The 21,068-nt window shown below is 51.2% G+C and overlaps 1 protein-coding gene across 1 annotated transcript; it reads left to right on the top strand.

The window, feature by feature from the left end:
• Positions 1-1,132: 1,132 nt before the first annotated feature.
• TGFB3 (transforming growth factor beta 3) lies at positions 1,133-19,504 on the top strand. Its single transcript, XM_086613402.1, has 7 exons — positions 1,133-1,853; positions 11,882-12,039; positions 13,505-13,634; positions 15,187-15,294; positions 16,115-16,286; positions 16,844-16,997; positions 19,346-19,504. Exons 1-7 carry the CDS (start codon positions 1,496-1,498, stop codon positions 19,502-19,504), a joined length of 1,239 nt encoding a protein of 412 aa, XP_086469528.1. The 5' UTR covers positions 1,133-1,495.
• Positions 19,505-21,068: the final 1,564 nt, after the last annotated feature.

Raw genomic sequence — 21,068 nt, 5'->3', positions numbered from 1 at the left:
GAGCAAGGAGGAAGGAGGCTGGTGTGGTGAGTGGCCATGGTCACGGCATGCCCCAGGAGAGGAGCCCACGTACCCCTGGGTCATGGATCTCAACCTCAGCTGGGCCGGTGCTTTGTCCCCCACGTTTGGTTGTGGCCCCCTTCGAGGGTGGCGGGTGCCCAAAGCGGCCCCTTCCCCTCAGCAAGAGCTGCCATGGCAGGAGACTTCTCTGCTCTCCAATAGCCACCCGCCTTCAGGGCCGCAGGGCTTCACCCTGCCTGCCCGCTGCCTTCCCTCGGGTCCCGGGGCATCGCAGGGCCCGCCAGCCCCGTCGCCAGCCCCGTCGCCAGCCCCGTCGCCAGCCCCGTCGCCAGCCCCGTCGCCAGCCCGGGCCCCGCCGGGGCCGCCGCAGCCCCTGGCCCGCAGCGTGGCGCCCAGCCCCCGCCGGCCGCCCAGCCCCTCCCTCTCTCCCTCCCGCGGAAAGAAACCGCATCAGGAAAGTATTCGGGGTATTTTTAGCCGCTTTTAATGCGATTTCGCAGCTGGAAACGGGAGGGGCCTCCTCGCGCCGCCCGCCCGCGCGCGGCAGACCACCGCGAAGGGCCCGGCCGCCGCCGCCGCCCCGCGCCCGCCGCTGCCCGGGCGGAGCCAGCAGGGGGCGCCCCGCGCGCCGCGGCGGCTGCGGTGCGGCGGCCACGTCGGAGGGCGCGCGGGGCCGCCCCGGCGCGGAGGGGCCCGGCCCCGGGGAGCGAGGGTCCCGGCGCCGTCGGCCGCGCGGGGGGGCGGCGGCGGAGGCGGGGCGGGGGGGGGCGCGGCGGTGGCGGCTGCTGAAGCCATTAGCGCGGTGCTGCCGGCGAAGGCCGGGCTTGGAGCTCCCTCCCCCGCCCGAGCCCCGTCCCGGGGACGTCATGGGAGGGAGGTATAAAATTTCAGCGGCGGGGCCGAGGAAGAGGCAGTGTTCGCGGGAGGGGCGGTGTCGCGCGGGCCGGGCCGTGCGGTGCGGTGCGCGGCCGGGGCACGGCGTGTAGCGGAGCCCGCGGGCGGCTGGGCGGCGCTGCTCCCGGCTAGGCGAGGAGCGCCGCGGTGCCGCGCTCCCGGCCGCCGGGGGTCGGGCACCGGGCGATGTAGGGCGCGGGGCCCGGCAGGGGCATGAATGGTGCAGCGAGAGGGGCGGGCGCCGCGCTCCCCCCCGCGGCGGCGGGGCGGCGCGGGCTGCTGACACGTGCGGCGGCGCGGCGCGGCGGGGCGCCCCCGGCTCCGCGGGACGCGGGGCGGCGCATGGGGAAGGAGCCCGGCGCGGCGAGGCACGGCGCCTGCCGCTTCTCCTTGCGGAGCGCTGCCAGCTCTTCCTGGAAGTCCTGAGTCGCGCACGGCGCAGTGAGTTCATGCACCTCCTCGCCAAGCCTCAGCCTGCGGGATCTGGGGAGGCTGCCGCCAGCACACCGCCCGGTCCCCGCGCCCGCTCGCTGTCTCCCGGGGGTCTCTCCCGGGGGCCTCCGCCGCCGCCCCCTCGCACATGAAGATGTACGTGCAAAGGGCTCTGGTGCTGCTCTCGCTGCTGAGCTTCGCCACCGTGAGCCTCTCGCTGTCCTCTTGCACCACCTTGGACCTGGACCACATCAAGAAGAAGAGGGTGGAAGCCATCCGGGGGCAGATCCTGAGCAAGCTGCGGCTCACCAGCCCCCCGGAGACCGTGGGGCCGGCCCATGTGCCCTACCAGATCCTGGCCCTCTATAACAGCACCCGGGAGCTGCTGGAGGAGATGGAGGAGGAGAAGGAGGAGAGCTGCTCTCAGGACAACACCGAGTCCGAATACTATGCCAAAGAGATCCATAAATTTGACATGATCCAGGGCCTCCCCGAGCACAGTAAGTGCTGGGCTACCCCCGTGCCGGCCGGGGTGCCGCGCCCGCGGGGCAGCCTGCCCGGAACCCCGGGCGCGGAGGAGGGGCGGCGGGCTTGGGCCGAGGGGCGCCGGGCCCCGGCGGGAGGAGCCGCGTTCACGGCGGGGCGGGAGCGCGGAGGCGGGAGGGGGCCGCCGTGGCGGGGGGGCGCGTCTCTGCCTGCCTCCGCGCTCGGATGCGGAGGCGAGGGAGGCCGAGGGGCGCGCACCGCTGCTCCGGGCCGGGGAGGGGGGAGCCACGGGGCGGCGAGTGCTCGGAGCACCGACAGGACGGCGCGGGGCTCGGCGGCGAGCGGCCCCGCCGCAGGTGGAGGAGGTGGGCGCTGGCAGCGGCGGCGGTAGGGTGCAGGAGCCAGGAGCAGCATCGGCCCGGGCCCCCGCCGGGAGCAGCGAGCCAAAGCTGCGTCTAGAGCCCTGACATCTGGGGGAAGGCGGGGAAGAGCGCGGTGAAGACGGGAGGTGGGAAAGCAGCAGGAGAGGAGCCAGCTTGGGTCCCGGGGTGAATGCTGCGCCCGGGGCTAGGGGAACGCGCAGGTCTCGTTTGGGTGATGAGCAGGTAGCAGGACTCCTCCCTGCAGAAGCTCCAGCGGCTGCTGCAGAGGTACAGGCGACCTGTTTGGTCTGTGCAGCACCCGCACTGGCTGTGGAGAAGGTGGAGAGAGGCACTTGCCGGAGACTTCTGCCTGCAGGACACTGTCGAAGGTGTTACTCAGATAGCGTGAGGGCTCAGACAGCGCATGGAAGATAACAGGGATGCTGAGCAGGTGCAAAGCAGGCAGTGATGTGAAGGGAACCCCAAGGGAACATAGGCATTGAGGAAACACAACAGATGTGGAGCAGGTGCGGAGCAGATGATGAACAGGCCCAGATGTGGACACGACAGATTCAGGTGCAGAAGCTGAGCAGATGCAGATGCAAAGAGAGACTGAGCAGACACGAGCCCCAAGCAGATTGCAGATGCTGAGCACATGCAGGCACAAGCAATCCTTTTGGTCTGTGCTTAGGATTCCTTAGGACTGGAAGATGTTGGTGGGCATGCAGTCATACCACCACCCAGGGTGTCCTCCTCTGATGTAGTGCAGTCTCGGGGACACGGTTTGAACGCCAGCAGCTCTGGGGAGGAGCTGTGACTTGGTGCAGGCAGCCTCAGAATGCAGTTACTCTGCCAGGTTTATGTTCATCTTGACATATGATGAGCTGGAATAAGAGCTACAATGTGGTAATGCAACAAATTTCACTTAATCTCTAGCAGACTGCACTCCATATGGTTATATGATTAGCTCTTAGCTCAGGAGACAGCAAGACTCAAGGAACAGAAAGTGCACAGGGTGTAGCAGCTTACCCATATTTCAACATTTTTACCAACTAAAGTGTCATTTGTGAAATTCTAAAAATATATGGGGAAACAAGTGTCTGTGCAAAATAGTACAGCCACAGGATGAACTGGTGTGTTTTGAAGAAGGAAACTGGGAAAGCACAACAGTGGCAAATGAAGTCAGAGGGGTGGATTTGGATAAAGGAGAGGGAGAAAGAGGAATGAAAACCATGTGGTGCATGAGAAAGAGCAGTGTGAAGGGACTGTGGGTTGGGGAAAATTCCTGTGGCAATGAATGAACCTGTTGCATGTCCCTGTAGGGGACAGGCAGGGTGCTGAGCAGCGGGTTCAACAGACCAAGTAGTACCGAGATTGAATTCCTGGGAGTGGGCAGTGCAGATGCCACTACCCAGAGAAAGAGGCAACTTTGGAATTGGGTCACACTGAGAGAGACTAGCTCCAGACAGGCCGTGGTGTCAAGAGACACGCTCCTTTTGAAACCTGGGGAGTTTCATCGCTTACACCATGGCTGCATTTGGCCCTGTGTCTTCAGAAGTGGCTGATGTTCAACTTTCCCATGACTCTGTCACTGTGCCAGGTGGTGATCTCAGAGCACGCTCTGAGCCAAAGCCAGTCTCCTCTGGGGGGGAAGGGGAGGACTGCTCCATTGAGGGAACTGCAAGGATGATACAGACAAGTCTGAAACGCGTGCACATGCACACGAACTGTTCTAGCTCCAAACTATTAGTCAAGCGGCTTGTTGGCTCAGAGAACTCATCCTTCTCAAAGACTTAAGGCCCAAAAGTGAGGAGAGCTGAGGAGCAAAAATAGTAGCGAGGAGAACCCCATACTTCTAGGAAGGAAGGCTATTCAGGACCAGGTTCCCTGTCCCTACTCTGAGCTGTTCAGTGACTCACGGAATGGTCTTTCTGCTGTGTCTCTCAGGCACATTGCCTGAACTGTAAGGGACTTTGTTTCAGAGAATAACTTGCTCTTGACCAGCCAGTCACTTCAGAGATCTCCTTAAACTCATGGGGGTCCAAACCCCCTTAAGCACTGACTTGGTTAGACTCAAGCTCAGCGAGTGTCTGAAACAATCCTGCAAATGGCTTTGCTTACCTTCCTGAGAAAAAACAGATGCCATTTTCCAAGCCAGCTTGAGAGATAAGGCAATTAAAGCCATGGGTCACTGGGGCCAAGCATCTCTTCCCTCCAAACCTGCTGCCTGCAGAGTTGCAGAAGGATCGATTTTTTTCTCCGAAGTTATGCAGCTTTGGCATGAAACACCTTGAAGTACCAGTGGTATAATATGGAGTGAGGCAAGAGCTGCTCACAGTCAGCCTGCCCTTCCTTGACATCAAACTCTAACCACACAGCCATCAGCCTTCTTAGGGCTTGCCAGAAACAGCAGCTGTGTAGGATCGGCAGCATGTGGAGAATCTGAACCTTGCTTGCAGCAATGGTAGAAAGAGGGAAGCTCCCAAAAGAATGTACTCCTTTTATCACATTGTCCACATTAAGAAGCTACTGGTGTCATTGTTTGTGCAGTCAACAGCTCTGCGCTGTCTGGGCTCCACAGTAATAAACAGCGGCGTCCAATTGTGAGGATACATCCTGTCGTGTCAGACACAGCCTGACATGGGTGCAAAGGGTCTCACAGATTCCCTATTTTCAGGCTTGGTTACAGCCACTGAGTGTTGTGGACTGGAAGAGCTTGGAGGAATATTGCCTCCAGGCTTTGTTCCGTGCTGCTAGGTGGACACATCCAGATTCTAGTGCAATTAACACACCTGAGCTGAGACTGGACGAAGTTTCCTGAAAAATCACTTCGCCTCCTTTGTGACTTCTTGCAAAAAGTACTTTGCCCCAAAGCAGTCAGCTTCCTGGGGGTGAGACCTGTATCCTGGACACCCTGCTATGAGAAGCAGGCTCCAGCCTCACAGTGTTCAGAGTGAAACACAGATCACAGCTCCATCTCCCCATCACAGAGGGCTTGTTCCCAGGGTACAAAGGGAACATGAAACTTCTTCTTAGGGAAGAGAAGATTGCTCTTACTATTTCCACTAGGAAGGTGTCCAAAGACCAACACCTTGCTGTTGAAGTAAGTAGTAGAAGGCAATGTGGGGACAGCAGACAAAATACAGTAGATACAGTAATCTCTTACCACCACGGCTGCCTAACTTAGCCAAAAATCTTAAGGAGATGAAAAACAATAAATTATTTTGTCTCTCATCTGCACTGTGCTGTAGGACCAGATCTTCAGCCTCTAGATTTTCAGATAAAGCACCACTGTTGGAAACAGATACTGAGCTAGACTGACCACTGGTCTGATCTAGAAAGGCATTTCTGATGATTACTGGGACATCCCTTGTGGACAGGGAGCCAGGTGTGAAATGGAAGGGGAGGCTGTTAACGTCACTATTAATAGGGCTAGGAGTGCAAAACAGCTTAAGGGGGTATTAAAACACAGTATCTGCCCTGTTCTAGGACACAGAACAGTTATCAGTGTTAGACTTCAGCTAGGAAGATGCCTTTGGGCGTTTAATGAGATCAGAGCTGGGGTTTTCTGCTGTGCTTCCCTGTGACATAAACCCTGGAACTGGCCACAGTGGTGGAGTCCCCACAGAGGGTATCCAGTGTGAGGCTCAGCGTACTCTTCCCTGCAGGGTTGTTGGGCTGAGCATACCAGCTCATGGCTGCAATGGGGTCTGGTCTCCTCAATATCTGCTACTATCTCTTAATAACAGCCAGAGACTTTCCTGTATGGGAAAGCTGTTCCATTCAGTAGTACAAATGATAAAAAAGTCCTCTAATTAAATCCCGATCTGAGCATCTGGTCATTAGCTTAATGAGTAAACTTCAGCACTCTTGAGAGCACATCCTCGTAAACTGTCAGGCTCCTGCTTGCTGCATCTGAGTGTAGCACAAGAGGAAAACCTTCATCTTCATAGAGATAACCCTGGAAGTGCATCAGTGTTGGTCAAAGCAGAATTTGGCATAGAAGATGAACCTCTGCACTCAGGCACTGTTTCACACTACACCATCTGTCACATTCTAAGAACCTGCCTGTGACAATGCTGCATCCCAATAAGGTCCACAGATACAGTGGCAGGAAGGAGGGAGAGGTGACTTAGACTCCCTGATCCCCTCTGTGTGGATTAAGGTGAGAACGCACTCAAGGTCCATGGGTAAACAAAAACATACCATAGTTAGGCTCATCGGTAAATAAATGGATAGCAGAAATACTTATTGCTCACCACGTGTGGGGTTTTACACCTTGAGTTACTTACTAGAGAAAAGAATAAAAGGGAAGAGAAAAGAAGAAGAAAGAGGGGAGGGAGAGAGAGAGACAAAGAGATACATCACCCGTCCAGGTTCCAGCATTGGTCCAGCCAATGGGGGTCTCTGATGTGTAGGAGTGCTCGTCCAGAAGTTCGTTCAGAAGTTTTCTGATCCAGTGGCACTTGCCTCCCCTCTTAGGTCTGCCTGTTCACTATGGACTCTCCTCTGCCCAGGTGGCAGCTTAGTCTCAGGGCTGAGCTCAGAGAGTGTCCTTTCAGGGTTTTTTGCACCTTCTGAGTGTTTGAGACATTCCTTGGAAAGCCTCAGGGAATTTCGTCACCTGCATTGTCCACACCTTTCTGAGCAAACAGTTCTTTGTTCTGGGGGTCACGAGTTACCCTTGGTGTTAGATGGTAACGGTTCTTCCATGTTGGTCTCCTACACCACTCCCGGGCTCAGACACTCCAAGATCATCTTTGACTGTTGTGATCTGTACGTAGTGGATAGAGGAAGAAAGAGAGAGAGAAGAGGATATTAGGCAGGAGATCATACATCTAACCACAGCACGTCCTATTACTAAAACAAGAATCCACACAGTATCATAAGGCCAAGCAGGGAGGTAATCCATGATCCAGCGCTAAGTCCATCAAACCAGTCTGCCAGCTGAATTGCTTGGAACAATTCTCCAGTCTTGTTGGCGACTTCCTTCATCTTTGCATGTACTTCTGCTATAGAGGTGGAAGCATTATGTATGATGATACAACATTGCCCTTCAGTTAAATTTAACATTCCATATACTCCATGTTCTTTTAATAATAACACATCCAAAGCTAATCAGTTTTGCAGAGTCATCTTCGACACTTGTTGAACTTGTAGATTTATCTCCCCGAAAGCATATCGCGTCATATGGGTCATCTCAAGGTGTTCCTGTTGCTTTCCAGAGCTCTGGGCCATGCGTGATTGGAATGCCACAGGAGAGTGCTGTTTGGGGATCTTTAAAGGAGCCATTACATCAGTCATCCTGGTTCCGATAACCGTAATTAGGAGAATCCCAACAAATGCACATATCCCGAATGAATGCATGTCTTCAATTCTGGAATGTACCAAGTTTCAAGCAGGTTACCTGCTCCTGTAGAGCAGTTTAATATTCAAGAACAGTTCAACAGGGATTCTCCCATCATGTTCTGGGCAACGCTCCAATGCCATTGTCTGCCCCAACATAGGGTTTTCCCATTAGGAAGTTTAACCTGGTTATGCATACAGGTTTCAATGTCAATTTCCCACTGAATGGTGGTCCCATCAGGGAGGTCAGAAGTAGAAGACAAAGGATGGGTGGGGTTAATAGCCATTTTAAACAGCAGGCCCATTCATATCTAGTGAGGTTAATAAGGTGAATTTCCCCTGGTTTGTCAGGGATTTGTATACACCAATCTGTGTTCCAACACATGTTCTATGTTTTTTTTTAAAAAAAAAAAAAACATAAAAACCCTGGGGTTTTAAAGGGGCCAAAAGGGAAGGTGATAAGCAAATCCCCCTTAACAGTTTCAGTGAGCCTCCTTAAGTGTACCCACTGGCTGTCCCCCGGCTCACTTACTGAGGACAGTGCATCTCGTTTCCGACCCTCAGGTTGATTAAGTCTTCCTTGGGTAGCAGATTGGGCTCTGCCCTTGTGCTCTCCTGCTCAAGTGGTTCACTTTTGTGAGGCGCTTTCCTCTTACGTCTCCACAATCGGATAAGCTTTCCACGTCTCCGCAATCGGATAAGCTTTTCCAAGGCCATTGTGGTCATTCTGTTAATTAAGTCTCGGGGAATTCCTTCTCAATTCCTTCATCCCACAAAAGATTTCTCTTTGCCCCGGAGGCTCTCGGGAGGGGCTCGATTTTCCCACTATTCAGCTCTCTGGCAGTAGGGCAGTTTTTGATTTTGTAGTTCCCCCAGTGAGACCCATTCTCCTACCATAATTTACCAGGTCCTGGAGCACCTCCTCCCAGGTCAGTTCCCTCCTTGTTGGCTCCACCTCCCCCTTCTTTGGGCCAGCATGTCCCTTAACTGGTCCTGCAGTTGTACTGTGTACAGTTTCAGCAAGACGGGGAGACCTCAGATCAGGGGAGTCCTTCTGTCAGGGTTTGCATTTAGCAACATTGGGGAAGGTTGTTGGGGAACTAGGTGCCTGTCAATTGGAGGCAGGCCAGCCTTTGTAAACTCTAGGTCAACAGAACACTGGAACAGGCTGTCCAGAGAGGTTGTGGAGTCTCCTTCTCTGGAGATGTTCAAAACCCACCTGGATGCATTCTTGTGTGATCTAATCTAGGTGGCCCTGCTCCGGCAGGGGGATTGGACTAGATCCTTTGAGGTCCCTTCCAATCTCTAACATTCTGTGATTCTGTGAAATGGTTTATAGTCAGGGTCTCGATACATACTGGATCGCCCCTCTCCAAGGAGTCCAGACCCCCAGCCCAACAGGCAGCTCGTTTAGTTAACGACCACGGCTCCCTTTGATCATCAGTAATTAAAATACACCAGGCCCCTAATACCCTTGTGCTTTCTCTTCTGAGAGCAGGACTCGATCTCTGCCCAGAAAGTCTCCATACTATTCTGTCTCCGTCTCCTGAGCTAGCCTACTACACTTTTCCTGAATCTTTGAGTAAGGTACTGTTCAGGTGGTTTGCAGAGTGGCCTCCGCTTGGCTGTTATCGGTTGTTTCGGTTTTAATCAGGGGCCTCACTGCTGCCTCCTTATTCTCAGGGTAAAATATTTCTCAGCTACTCTACTACTCGATTCCTTAATTGGGTACCAAGATTTTAATTTTGTTTTTCGTCCAACTGTGCCAAGCTTGTAAATCCCAGTTCACTATCCGGAACAGAACCAAGATCAGACCAATCAAGAGATCCTTGTCTCCCTTCCTCTAATTGGACCATAAGTTTTTTCTTGATCCAACATGTCTGACAGAGCCACGTGGAGTCACTGAGTGGTACTAGTTCAGTGGGTAGCTGAATCTGCAGGGCTTTTATTTGTTCTTGCAAGGAGGAATCTTGCTCTTGCAGGGATTTAACCATTTCATCATTAGTTGGTTGAATCAAGTTCCTCTCCTTCTGAGCCGCCACTAGTGCTGCTCCTAACACAGCACACACTGTGGCTTTTCCCTTTCTTGGCTGCAGTCTGTTCTCTTTAGCAAGTGTGGTAATTCTGCTACTGCTTCTGGATTATGCCAATTATTATGAGCCCAGGTCATTCCCAGTGGGGAAGGGTATGCCTTATATTCCTTCAGTAACAGGGGCACGGTCAAGCGCTGGCATTTCCTGGGCAACCATGGCTCACCACTGCTTGGATCTCTCTTGGCTTACTGCTGAGAGATCACTTCCCAGCTCTCCCTAGGTGCAGGGCTGGTACCCCCCTTATGGACCTTCCAACACAAGGGGATCCTGTCCTTGACGCTAATTTAAAATGTCACATCCCAAATACCTGTCCGTGGCCATTTCACATGCCAATTAAGGGTCCACAGATACAGTAGCAGGAAGGAGGGAGAGGTGGCTTAGACTCCCTGATCCCTTCTGTGTGGATTAAGGTGGGAACGCACTTGAGGTCCGTGGGTAAACAAAAACATTTATTCCATAGTTATGCTCATTGGTAAATAAATGGATAGCAGAAATACTTATTGCTCACCACGTGTGGGGTTTTATACCTTGCGTTACTTACTAGAGAAAAAAGGAATAAAAGGGAAGAGAAAAGAAGAAGAAGCGAAGGGGAGAGAGGAAAAGAGATACATCACCGGTCCAGGTTCCAGCGTTGGTCCAGCCAACGGGAGTCTCTGATGTGTAGTTGTGTTCGTCCAGAAGCTCGTCCAGTTTTCCCATCCAATGGCACTTGCCTCTCCCTCTTATGTCTGCCTGTTCACTATGGACTCCCCTCTGCCCAGGTGGCAGCTTAGTCTCAGGGCTGAGCTCAGAGAGTTTCCCTTCAGGGTTTTTTGCACCTTCTGAGTGTTTGAGACATTCCTTGGAAAACCTCAGGGAATGTTCACCTCTTGTCCCCTTATCGAGTTTTTTGTCTCCTGCATTGTCCACACCCTTCTGAGCAAACAGTTCTTTGTTCTGGGGGTCACGAGTTACCCTTGGTGTTAGATGGTAACAGTTCTTCCATGTTAGTCTCCTACACCATCTTCAGAAGCTGTTTCCCTGGGGAGATAGTGGTGGTGGTGTAAAGAGAGGGGCGGATGCCAGAAATCTAATTTGAAGGTTGCTTCAACTATGGCTTATAGCCTGTTTGTCACAGGCTGGAACTGCGGCTGGGAACAGGCGATAGTTCTCTTCCGTTTCTTTTTTTTGGTTTAAAAACAACTTAAATATCAGCTGACATGAGAGCCCTGTCTTGCACCGGACAACGGTCAGAGTTCATATCAGAGGCTCTGTAGGGCTGCAAACAAACCGCATGTGGGCATAGAGCAGGAGCTGCTGCTGTGTCTTGTCTGCCGGAAGCCTTAATGATGCTATTGAAGGCCAATAGAGGTCAATAGGAGAGGAACAACAGGGACAACAAAGGCGTTTTCCATGGGACCAAAATGGTCCCAATGAAGAGAGGGTTGTTTTCTCTTGAGGACTGCCGTTTTTGACTTCATAGCTTTTACCTACTCTCTTTTAGGGCATCTGTGAAATGGCGTTTTCTGTTCAGCAGGCACACATCACAGCAGAGAGCTGCTGTGTTATTTCCTGCCCATGTGTCTGATCTCCACAGGCCTCTCAACACTATTACTCTGTCCTTGAAGAACTCCATATCTAGTACTATTCATGAATTCCTTCTCCAGATCATGAGTGAGAACTGATCTTAAACCCCAGTTCTTTCAGTACACTCTGAATAGTCACTGCCCCAAAAAGCCTTCCACACCTTGTGCTTTGTGGACAATTGGCTGGCTTTTACTCTAGGAGACAATGTCAAGGTTTGTAAAACTAAGATACAATGGCAATGGGATCACCTCCTATGTGGCTTCATGTCTCCAGCATGAGCAGAGTCACACCATCATCGCTACTGCCAATGGGCCCCACTAGCTGCAAATGAGGTTGCCCTATGACCTTGGCTGGGGTTGTCATTTTGGATACAGCAGGCTCCTGATGAGCAGAGTTAGAAGAGATAACACTAAAAATACGGTGGTTGATCTCTACTGATTCTCTGTAGCATTGAAATAATGGTGGCAGTAGTGCCACGATTTTGCAAAATGTTGCTATGTAGACCAAATTTGAGTGAATCCATCCTGTGCTATCTTTAGCTAGTTAGCCATGCTTCACAGGTGGCAAGATGTTTCAATAACAGGCCTCTGCTGGAAAGCTCTTTCTCAAACTATTTATTTGAGATTCCGCCCCTCTGACCTGCGGTTCTCACTCTTTCCATCTTTCTTCCTCCTAGATGAGTTGGCATTTGTCCAAAAGGTGTCACCTCCAACGTGTTCCGCTTTAATGTGTCCTCAGCAGAGAAGAACAGCACCAACTTGTTCCGGGCTGAGTTTCGGGTGCTGCGTGTGCCCAACCCAAGCTCCAAACGCAGCGAGCAGCGCATTGAGCTCTTCCAGGTGAGTATTCTTCTCACCTTCCCCTGTACCTGAGCCCAGAATAGCTTGGTTCCTTAATGGTTGCCTCAATGGATATGTGCAGGGCCACAGAAGAGAGAGAAGAAAACCCATGCTGTACCCCAGGCTTCTTCCAGCATATGCAGTGATACAGTCACCTACCTTTCCTTCTACAGTGTTGCGCTGTCCTTTCCCCGCTCACATTGGCTGTCTGCTCTGGGCACCCTGGCATGGTGCTCACTGAAGCTCTTTGCTGCACTGAGAAAGGGGCTGGAATGGGAGCCCTCACCAGGGGAGCAGCCCTGACCCTTCTGTCACGTCTGCATGCCGAGCTCCCTTGGCAGTTTTGTTCCTTTGACTGTCGCAGTACAGTTGGTGCTAATCCAATGTCTGGAGCTCTCTGTCTTGTCACTGATTTACTGGAAAAATAATGCTTGCTTTCAACGTTCCCTTCAGCAGCAGCTCCTGAGAGGTGCAATTCATGGCATCATTAATTCAGGTACTTATCTGGAGTTTGGTTTGAACTCATGGACTCCCCTGGCAGAATACGGTCTGGTTCAGGTTTGGAAGTGGTCTTAAGCTGGGCTGGACCACCAGGCTAACAGTACAGTTCAGCATCCAGGCGGCACATTCCACAGGCTCATGTCTGTCCACTTTGCAGTAAAGAGTGCAGCTAAAATTACTCTGTGGCTAGTAGCTCTTGAGGACTTCCTGGAATTCAGCTTCAAAGGTCAGAGCAATTCTCCACCAGATGACACAACTGACAAGGAGGCAATTCCAGAGCTTCTCCACAGGTTCGGTGCTCTGTGGAGCGAACCTGGGGTCCTGCAGGAAGGAAGACCTTGCGTAGGCTGTGGTTGGTTGTCTGGAAGCAGGAAGAGATGTCAGAGCAGGGGGAGAGGTCTCCAAATCTGATCAGCCCTGGTGTATTTGCATAGAATTTGAAGAATGCAGGACTCTATAGGCTTGCTGGGCAAGGCACCTGTGGCAAGATGCTCTATTGCCCACTGCGGGTTTGACTCTGAAATCCAGACCCGCATCCCACAGGTGTATACAGAAACAAAACCACTCATTAGATTGATTGCTGTGTGCTTCTGCCTCTGGATGCATAGAATCATAGAATCATAGAATGGTTAGGGTTGGAAGGGACCTCATAGATCATCTAGTTCCAATCCCCCTGCCATGGGCAGGGAAATCCTCCACTACATGGAGCATGCCCAAAACAAGGATGAATTGAGAGAGGTGGGCTGCTTAGGACACAGAAATAAGCATTGTGTAGATGTCTGGAGTTCAGGTTGGTTGTGAAGCATGTCCTTCTCACTTGTGCCAGCGTATTCCTGGTGTCTCACTTGCCGGGACCAACCTTCTGAATTAGTTTTTAGCAAGCTGTGGAATTAAAAAGACCCAAAGCTATCCCTTTCTTACGTGCAGCGCTGGCTGATTCTCTCTACCACTTCTTCTGACGCAGATCCTTCGGCCGGATGAGCACATAGCGAAGCAGCGCTACCTCAGCGGCAGGAATGTGCAGACACGGGGCTCCCCTGAGTGGCTGTCCTTCGACGTCACCGAGACTGTGCGTGAGTGGCTTCTGCACAGAGGTAGGGGTCTTAGCTGGACCGGGTGTCAAGGCATCCATAGAAATGTGGATCAATGTTGACAGGAGTATCTTCTGCTCCCCTTTTTTGCAGGAGCTTGGCTCACATAGAGGACAGCTTCTTTCAGTCTGAGAACAGGCCTTCCCCTAGAGAGCTACCTCAGTGCGTGACGTTTGCTAGATTGCTAGCTCTGTCCTGGAGTCCCCAGCTGCGTAGCTCTGTGGGCTGAGTCAGAATGAGGATTCATCCTCTGGAGGAGGAAATTGTTTTCACTGAGAAATGCTGGAACTTCTTTTGATTCTAAGGCCAGAGGAAACCTCTCTGCTTGTCTAAACTATAATCTGTAATACATAGAAATGAGGATTGCTCTGGTTTAATTTTCATGTGGACTAGAGCAAATCTAGTAGAGAACAAACCAGCAAGGATCCTGGTTTCTTTAGCTGTTTACAGCTTGGCAGGTATAAAGGTGAGGAAATACCAGAGGCTGGCACACCTAGACAGATGGAGGCTTTAGTACTACAGAGAACATGCCTCTGCCACCACTGGGCAGCCCAACAGATAGTTACGGGGCAGCTCCCAGCAAGAACACTGACCCCATTCACAGCTGGAGCATAGGCACTGTGACTCACAGCTGGATTGGCCTCACAGACAGAAGCTAGGTGCCACTGAAAACTGGAATGCAGGTACTGGCAAGCAGCCGCTCCCTGGAAGGGTAAGCTGTGAGCTTGTAGGCTCCTCCTTTTTTAAGCAATCTGAGTTGTGTCCTGATGGCTGGAGTTCAGGGCTGGAACTGCAGCGAGCTCTGGGCAGGCACACTAGCTGACAGACATCACAGAGTATAGAGTGCTTAGGAAAAAAGGTGCTAGGCACCTTGTCAATGCCCCGGGGAGCCAGATGTTTTAATTCATGACACAACATAAAAAAGGAGCTTTCATAAGAGTCTTATGTTCCCTTAGTCAGGCCCACACAGCATGACTGGTCCAGGAAGTTATTATGAAAATAGACTTGCCTCTGGGAAGTCTGTGTGACTTAGACCGCTAGCAGTTCAACAAAACAGGAGGTTGCAGCTGCTGAGAAAAGTGCTTCCAGTGAAATTACTTGTCCATATCCAACTCATTCATTTTCAGATCTCTCCTTCAGACACTAACCAGAAGCCAGACAGTAGACAGGTACTGAGGATGGCAAAACTGATTAACACAGACACTGCAAGCCTGCTCTTCAAAATACTTGTTTTCCAGTGGAGCTCCTTGAAGCTTATGAATGCTCTTGGATGCTGGATAACCTAAAAAACATAACCAGGAGCACACTTCTCACCTGCCCCGGAAGCTCCCTCTAGCAAGAACAAGGCTTTTGGCACAGGTGAAGCCACAAGATTCTGCTTCCTGTTCTCCTTTCCAGGGCAGCTTCTGTTCCCCAACTCTTATACCATCCCTGGCTTTGAGACCTACCTACAGTCTAGGAGTTACCACAGTATATGTCCTCAGTGAAGCTTCCCTGTGCCAGGAGTTGTCCCAGCTGAGGAAGACTGTTTCTCACAGATTGATCTTCTTTGCAGAGTCCAACCTTGGCCTGGAAATTAGCATACACTGTCCTTGCCATACTTTTCAGCCCAACGGGGACATCTTGGAGAATTTGCACGAGGTCTTGGAGATCAAGTTCAAAGGTGAGAAAGAGCTGGGTTAGGGGAGGCTGTTGGGGAAGGGAAAGCCTGGAGTATCTAGAGAAAAAATGAAGTCTTGTTTTGCATATTTGAGCATTTTACATTGCGTAACCTTTGTCTTAAAGCATATACATCTGGGTTTGCATGGTGATTATATGGGTATATCCACTTTGTACATAGGTTAGAGATGGAAGAAAGTTAAGTGCAGGCTGGGTGGGTTTGCATGAGTGTCTGCAGAAAGGAGTAATTTTGAATTCCAGTGTCTCTCGGGGAAGTTCAGCTTGATGCCTTCTCAGATTTCCACAGAGGCTCTGCTTTCCAGTTAGGGTGACTGAAACACAAGGAAGTCAGGCATCCTGCGTGAGGTGGCCCAGAGAGTCAGTGGCTTGGCTGGCCTGAGAACTAGGAACCTCCTGGCTTGCAGCCCTGGGCTGCAGCCACTGGCCCCCACAGGCTCCATTTCTGAGGCCGTTCTGCGGAGTGCCAATGATCTGACATCTTCTTTAAACCATTCATCTTCCTGCCTGTCCTGGGACGGAAGCCAGGAGTGAGTGGGATGGATTAATGGCCCCACCAGCAGTTTGAAAATGGTAAAACAGGTGGCCTGTAAGCCTCTATTTTAGGCCTGTGGCAGTCAGATTCACCATGTGTAAAGGGGTCCCTGTGAGTGAAGAAGTCTCAGAGTAAGTGGACGTGGTGCCTGAATCCCTTTCACCCTGGCTTAGGTTAGGCAGGAATGAGAGTGTTAACTAACTGAAAAGTCTTGTTACATCCTCCACTTCCACACTGACTTCTTCTTTGTGAATCCTGTTTTTCTCTGAAGGCATTGACAGTGAGGATGACTATGGTCGTGGGGACTTGGGACGCCTGAAGAAGCAGAAAGATTTGCATAATCCCCATCTCATCTTGATGATGTTACCCCCACATCGGCTGGAGAGTCCAGCATTGGGAGGCCAGAGAAAGAAACGGGCCCTGGACACCAACTACTGCTTTCGGTAAGGGAGAATCCTGCCTGCAGTGACCAGGTCCCATGCCTGAGGTGGGCAAGCCTGGCAAGACTCCGTGCCATCGGGAAAGGCAGAGCCCTCCAAGGGAGTTGTTGGTCACCATGGTGCCACAGGGGCCACATAAGGAGCACAGCTCAGCCAGCTGCTCCTCGTGGTGTCCAAGAAGGGGACACTGGCCAGCTCAGCTGAGTCACTATGTGCTTCTGGCTGAGCCACTCGCTAGAGGGAGACTTGTAAGCAGCTTCCTGGAGCACAGCCTAGGCAGGTACCTGCAGCAGCCCCCTGCTAGCTCCAGGTGCTGGAGAGCAGCTGGGTGCTGCCTCCCTGGGCCAGTGGCCAAGCTGCCTGCTGGCAGGCATGAACAGCGCCAGGTTGCTGAGCGGCCCACCACTGCTTGCCTGCGCTGCTCCTCTGCACTTGGCACAGGCAAACACCACATCCCACTGGGCACTGCTGGTACTACTCCTTCTGCTCAGGAAGCTGCATCACGCCATCGCATATAAGGCTGCTATTTAGATTCCCTGTGTTTCGATACTGTGTTTCAGGAACCTGGAGGAGAACTGCTGCGTGCGTTCTCTGTACATCGACTTCCGACAGGACCTTGGCTGGAAATGGGTCCACGAGCCTAAGGGCTACTTTGCCAACTTCTGTTCGGGTCCTTGCCCATACCTTCGCAGCGCAGACACCACTCACAGCACGGTATATCCAGTATATTATCCTGTCAGGGCTTGTGGCTGTGACTCCCCCTTTCCCCCATAAGTCTGATCATATCCAGTCTCTTCAAAGCAGCAAAAGCAGTTCAGATCCACACTTGTAAAAAACTGTCCAAGGAAACTGCGGAAAAGAGCCTAGGAGGTTCAGCAGGGAAAATTTGCTTCCTTGGAGTCAATACTGAGTCCATGCTTCCAGCCAAATGCTGAGGAGGAGGATGCTGCTGTCTCTTGGATAAGATGTGAAACAGCAGAACTGATGGTTTTAGGGTACTTACTTGGTAATGGCCAAAGTATTAACTGAATTGTTCACATCAAATGTCAACTCTAGTAATTATCTTCCACCTAAATTTCTCCTGCAGTTTGCACTGGACAGAGGATTTTTCTATGTGCCAGGTTGTCTGCAGAAATGTTGTGCTGTAGCCCAAAAGTGAAGGGAAATCCGTGTCCATGTCCAGAAGCCATGCAGTAAGCTCTCCTTTCTGTACAGGCATCCTTTCCAGCTGTATAAATCCCACCTGACCTATGGCAGGGAGGAACCTACCAGGCAGTGAGATTCATGAGTAAAAACTGGCAGAAAGCAAATGTCTTTAGGTAACTTATGCATAACCTCTGTTTAACATGAGTACACTAGGCAGTCTTTGGGAAGAATACCACCTGAGCCTGGCTACTGTCTAGAGTGGAAGAAAATGAAAGCAATATAAAAGCACAGGCACAGGAGAAGTACCAAGGGGAGAAGACAGACTAAGGAGCAGGCAGTCATCACTGAAACAGGAAAAGCCAGAGGAAAATCCTGTCCCTTCTGTCCACAGAAGAGAAAAGGTGGCAATCCTGGCAGTGCAACAGCTCACTAGCAACTTAGCTTCAGGTTTCCTAAAACCTGGAAAAAGCAGATTCGGCTGATGAGTAGATGACTAGGTAAAGATGATATTGCAGAAAAGATGCTAACATTTTCTTGACAGCTTGAGAGTCTGTACAGCAGCAGGGCTCACTGAAGCTCAAGGACTAATACCAGTGGGAACAGTCAATCTGTGGGAATGAAGGAGTGAACAGATGCTGGGCATTAAGCACAAGACAAAGCAAGGGAATGAACAGCTTTGAAAGGGTAATGGGCATGTAGCTTTACCATCTGGTTGTCCTGAGAAACTCTCTAGTAGATAACTGGACTGAATCAGTGTGAGAGAAAGGATATTTTAGAGTGGTTCCCAATGTTCTTTTCTTGAGCAAGAAAGGAAACTATCAAGCGTTAAGGTCAGCTGAGTGATCCAAGAAACCTTTAGAACAATATAGCTGCTGACAGCTTGCCAGCACCACCTAGCAAAAACATGGTGAAAAGCAGATTTCTCACCAGTCTGTTTAACCTACTGTCTGTCTTGAGAAGAGCAGCCCCAGAGCATGTGGTACCCCTGTGATATAGACCAGGGTACTTTGCTCAGTATCCCAGAGAGCTTTTACCAGAACGACTCGGATTACATGGATCTGGATGGTAGAACAGGATGTTTCCTTAGCACCTCTTATCCCCGAAGACTGTAAAGAAGTTAAAAGACAATGTGCCAGACCCTGTTGTTTATACCAGATAAGCCCTAATGAGACCACAGTAGTGCAGGTGAGATCATGTTTTGGCCCCCACAACTCAAGAAGTTGCTTACTGCTGAGAAGCGGCCACCTCTGGCAAGAAACATGGCAACTGTTCTGTAGTGGTTACATGGCTGAAGTGTACAGTCATCTATGGGCTGGGGCCAGCTGGGAGGAAGAATCCAGTGGAGTCCCACAGGACACTCTCCTGGCTCCAGCATGATAGTGTAATAACTTGGAGGATGGAGTGAAGGGAGAAAGAAAGCATCAGACAGTTCAAAGCTGAGAGGGAATTGTTGATACTGGAGAGAACTGGCATCCATCCAGTGCTATCTATAGATATTGGTTGAAATAAGCAGCACTCATGTTCTTTCTTCTGGTTTCCTTAATGGAACCCGAGACAACATGGCCCCAGGCTGGTTACATCCAGCCTTGTTAAAAGCAAAAATTGTGAGACTATCCACTATACCAAATTAGAGAAGAAAGGAGGCAACTGCTTGGCACTCCTTCAACCCTTAGGCATCAGCCACAGAACAAGGCTACTACAATTAAAAAGTCTTAAGAAGGGCAGGGCAGGTGAGACCCTTTAGAAGCAGTCCATGATCAGGAAGTGAGAGGGGAGTATTGCTCACCTCAGGGAAATACCTTCTGATGAGCATAGTCCAAACACCTAGAGACCTGTTGGGTTTGCAGTCCCTTCCTGTTCTCAACCAACGTAAACGTATTCCTGACTTTCTCACCACATTTACTTTGTTTCTGCAGGTGCTGGGCTTATACAACACGCTGAACCCTGAGGCATCCGCTTCACCTTGCTGTGTCCCCCAGGACCTGGAGCCGCTCACTATCTTGTACTATGTTGGGAGGACCCCTAAAGTGGAGCAGCTCTCCAACATGGTGGTGAAATCCTGCAAGTGCAGCTGAAAGGTACCCTGGCCCGCCCAAAGCCAAGAGAGAAACTGTCAGCACCCACTCTCCTGCTCCCAGGCTAACACAAAAGGAACTGTGGGTCAGAGACTACGCATGCTGAGGTGCGAGTGCCAAACCCTGTGGCTTAGGGTCTTAGCAGCCCTTGGGGATCTCTTCTGGAACATTTCTTGGTCTTGTTGGCAGTGTCATGTTCCTTCTGGGAGTTACTCTGGTGACATGAAGGCCACGCTCTCCAAAATGGCTGGACAGTTGGTGCGGAAGAGGATAGGGTGGAGAAACAGCTGCGTATTTGAATGCTGGGTGGTTGATCTGGGAAAGCGAGGGAATGAGAAAGAGCAGGTGAAAGGGGGAATGGAAATGGGGAGATGTTTTCTATTCTAGCTTTGGCTATCTTAGGACCTCCGCCCTCCCCACTGGCCTGAAGAATTAAAGGTCTCCCCTGTAGGAGGAAATTCTGAAAGTTTCTTTAGAGAAAGAAAATGCACCAAGGGAAGCTGCTGAGAGAAGAAATGCTCAGAGACACACTTAGACTTTTGTTCCTCAGAGCTGTGAGCCAGGAGTCCTGCAACTGAAACTCCGTGTCTGCCAAACCTGTAAGTTCCGTTGGCAGATCCTGGCTATTGGTTTCTAAATGCAAACTGCAAGGCTCCCAGCCAGCCTGCTGAGGGTGGGCAAATACAAGGAAAGAGGGTGCTGAGCCCACTTTCAGAGGGACTGACATCTCCAATTCAGCTCTTTTTCCTTCCTGGAGTTTCTGAGAGATGGTTTCTGGGTCAGGGCAGGAGCAGTATCTGTGGGTACCTGAATATTGGGCCCATTCATTTGTGAGCTGATACACTCGGAGGACCTCTTGTCTGTTGTGGTTTGTGAGGTGCTTTGGGGTGTTCTGCACCTGTTCTGCATGATGACCTGAACATGGCCCGGGCCTCACCTGCCAAGACTTAAAAAACACTAAAAAGCATTGTAAAAAAATAAATATTTGGGGGGGGAGGGCAGATGCTCTTTTTTTCACAAGCAAGTTGTTTGTTGGATGGTTAGATGGTTTCCTGTTTTTAAACTGCTACTGCTGTGGCATACTCGGTCAGTCTAAAATCTTTCCCCTTTCCAAAACATCTCTTCAATGGAATGGACATAATTTAGGTCAGCCAGAGAGCCCACAAATGGAAATTCCTTGGTACTCTCAAACTGTGCTTGGTGTGTATGTGTCCTGTCCCACCTAGTCCTTCAGACATGTACATCACCTCTGGCATCTGCTTTTGACAGATTCATATAAAGCTCCCCTCAAATGTAAAACACTTCCAACAATACTGTTTGAATAACCAGGGCAGTGCAACTGCCACAGCTTTTTTTTGTCAGCCACAGCTGACAAACGTCCTATGTCCATTTGAATATATATGGTCTGCCAGTACAGACTCGTACACACAGGTGAATAACACACTCCTCTTCCTGATTTACCATGAACACTGCGCATGCTCATAAAAAGCTCACAGATGTTGCCCAGGTGAAAAATCAATGTAGTCTTTTAAGTATAGGATTTTTCAGCCATAGATCCTTCTAA

Source organism: Tauraco erythrolophus, chromosome 6 (assembly GCF_009769465.1).
Source record: "Tauraco erythrolophus isolate bTauEry1 chromosome 6, bTauEry1.pri, whole genome shotgun sequence".
NCBI lineage: Eukaryota > Metazoa > Chordata > Aves > Musophagiformes > Musophagidae > Tauraco > Tauraco erythrolophus.
This window is presented reverse-complemented; position numbering and strand designations above follow the sequence as displayed.

What these genes read in the sequence shown, in the direction of transcription:
- TGFB3 (XM_086613402.1), top strand. Translation starts at nt 1,496, where the DNA reads ATGAAGATGTACGTGCAAAGGGCTCTGGTGCTGCTCTCGCTGCTGAGC. An exon ending in CTTGGAGATCAAGTTCAAAG is followed by an intron (nt 15,295 to 16,114) that starts GTGAGAAAGAGC and finishes TTTTCTCTGAAG; the next exon opens with GCATTGACAGTGAGGATGAC. An exon ending in GACACCAACTACTGCTTTCG is followed by an intron (nt 16,287 to 16,843) that starts GTAAGGGAGAAT and finishes ACTGTGTTTCAG; the next exon opens with GAACCTGGAGGAGAACTGCT.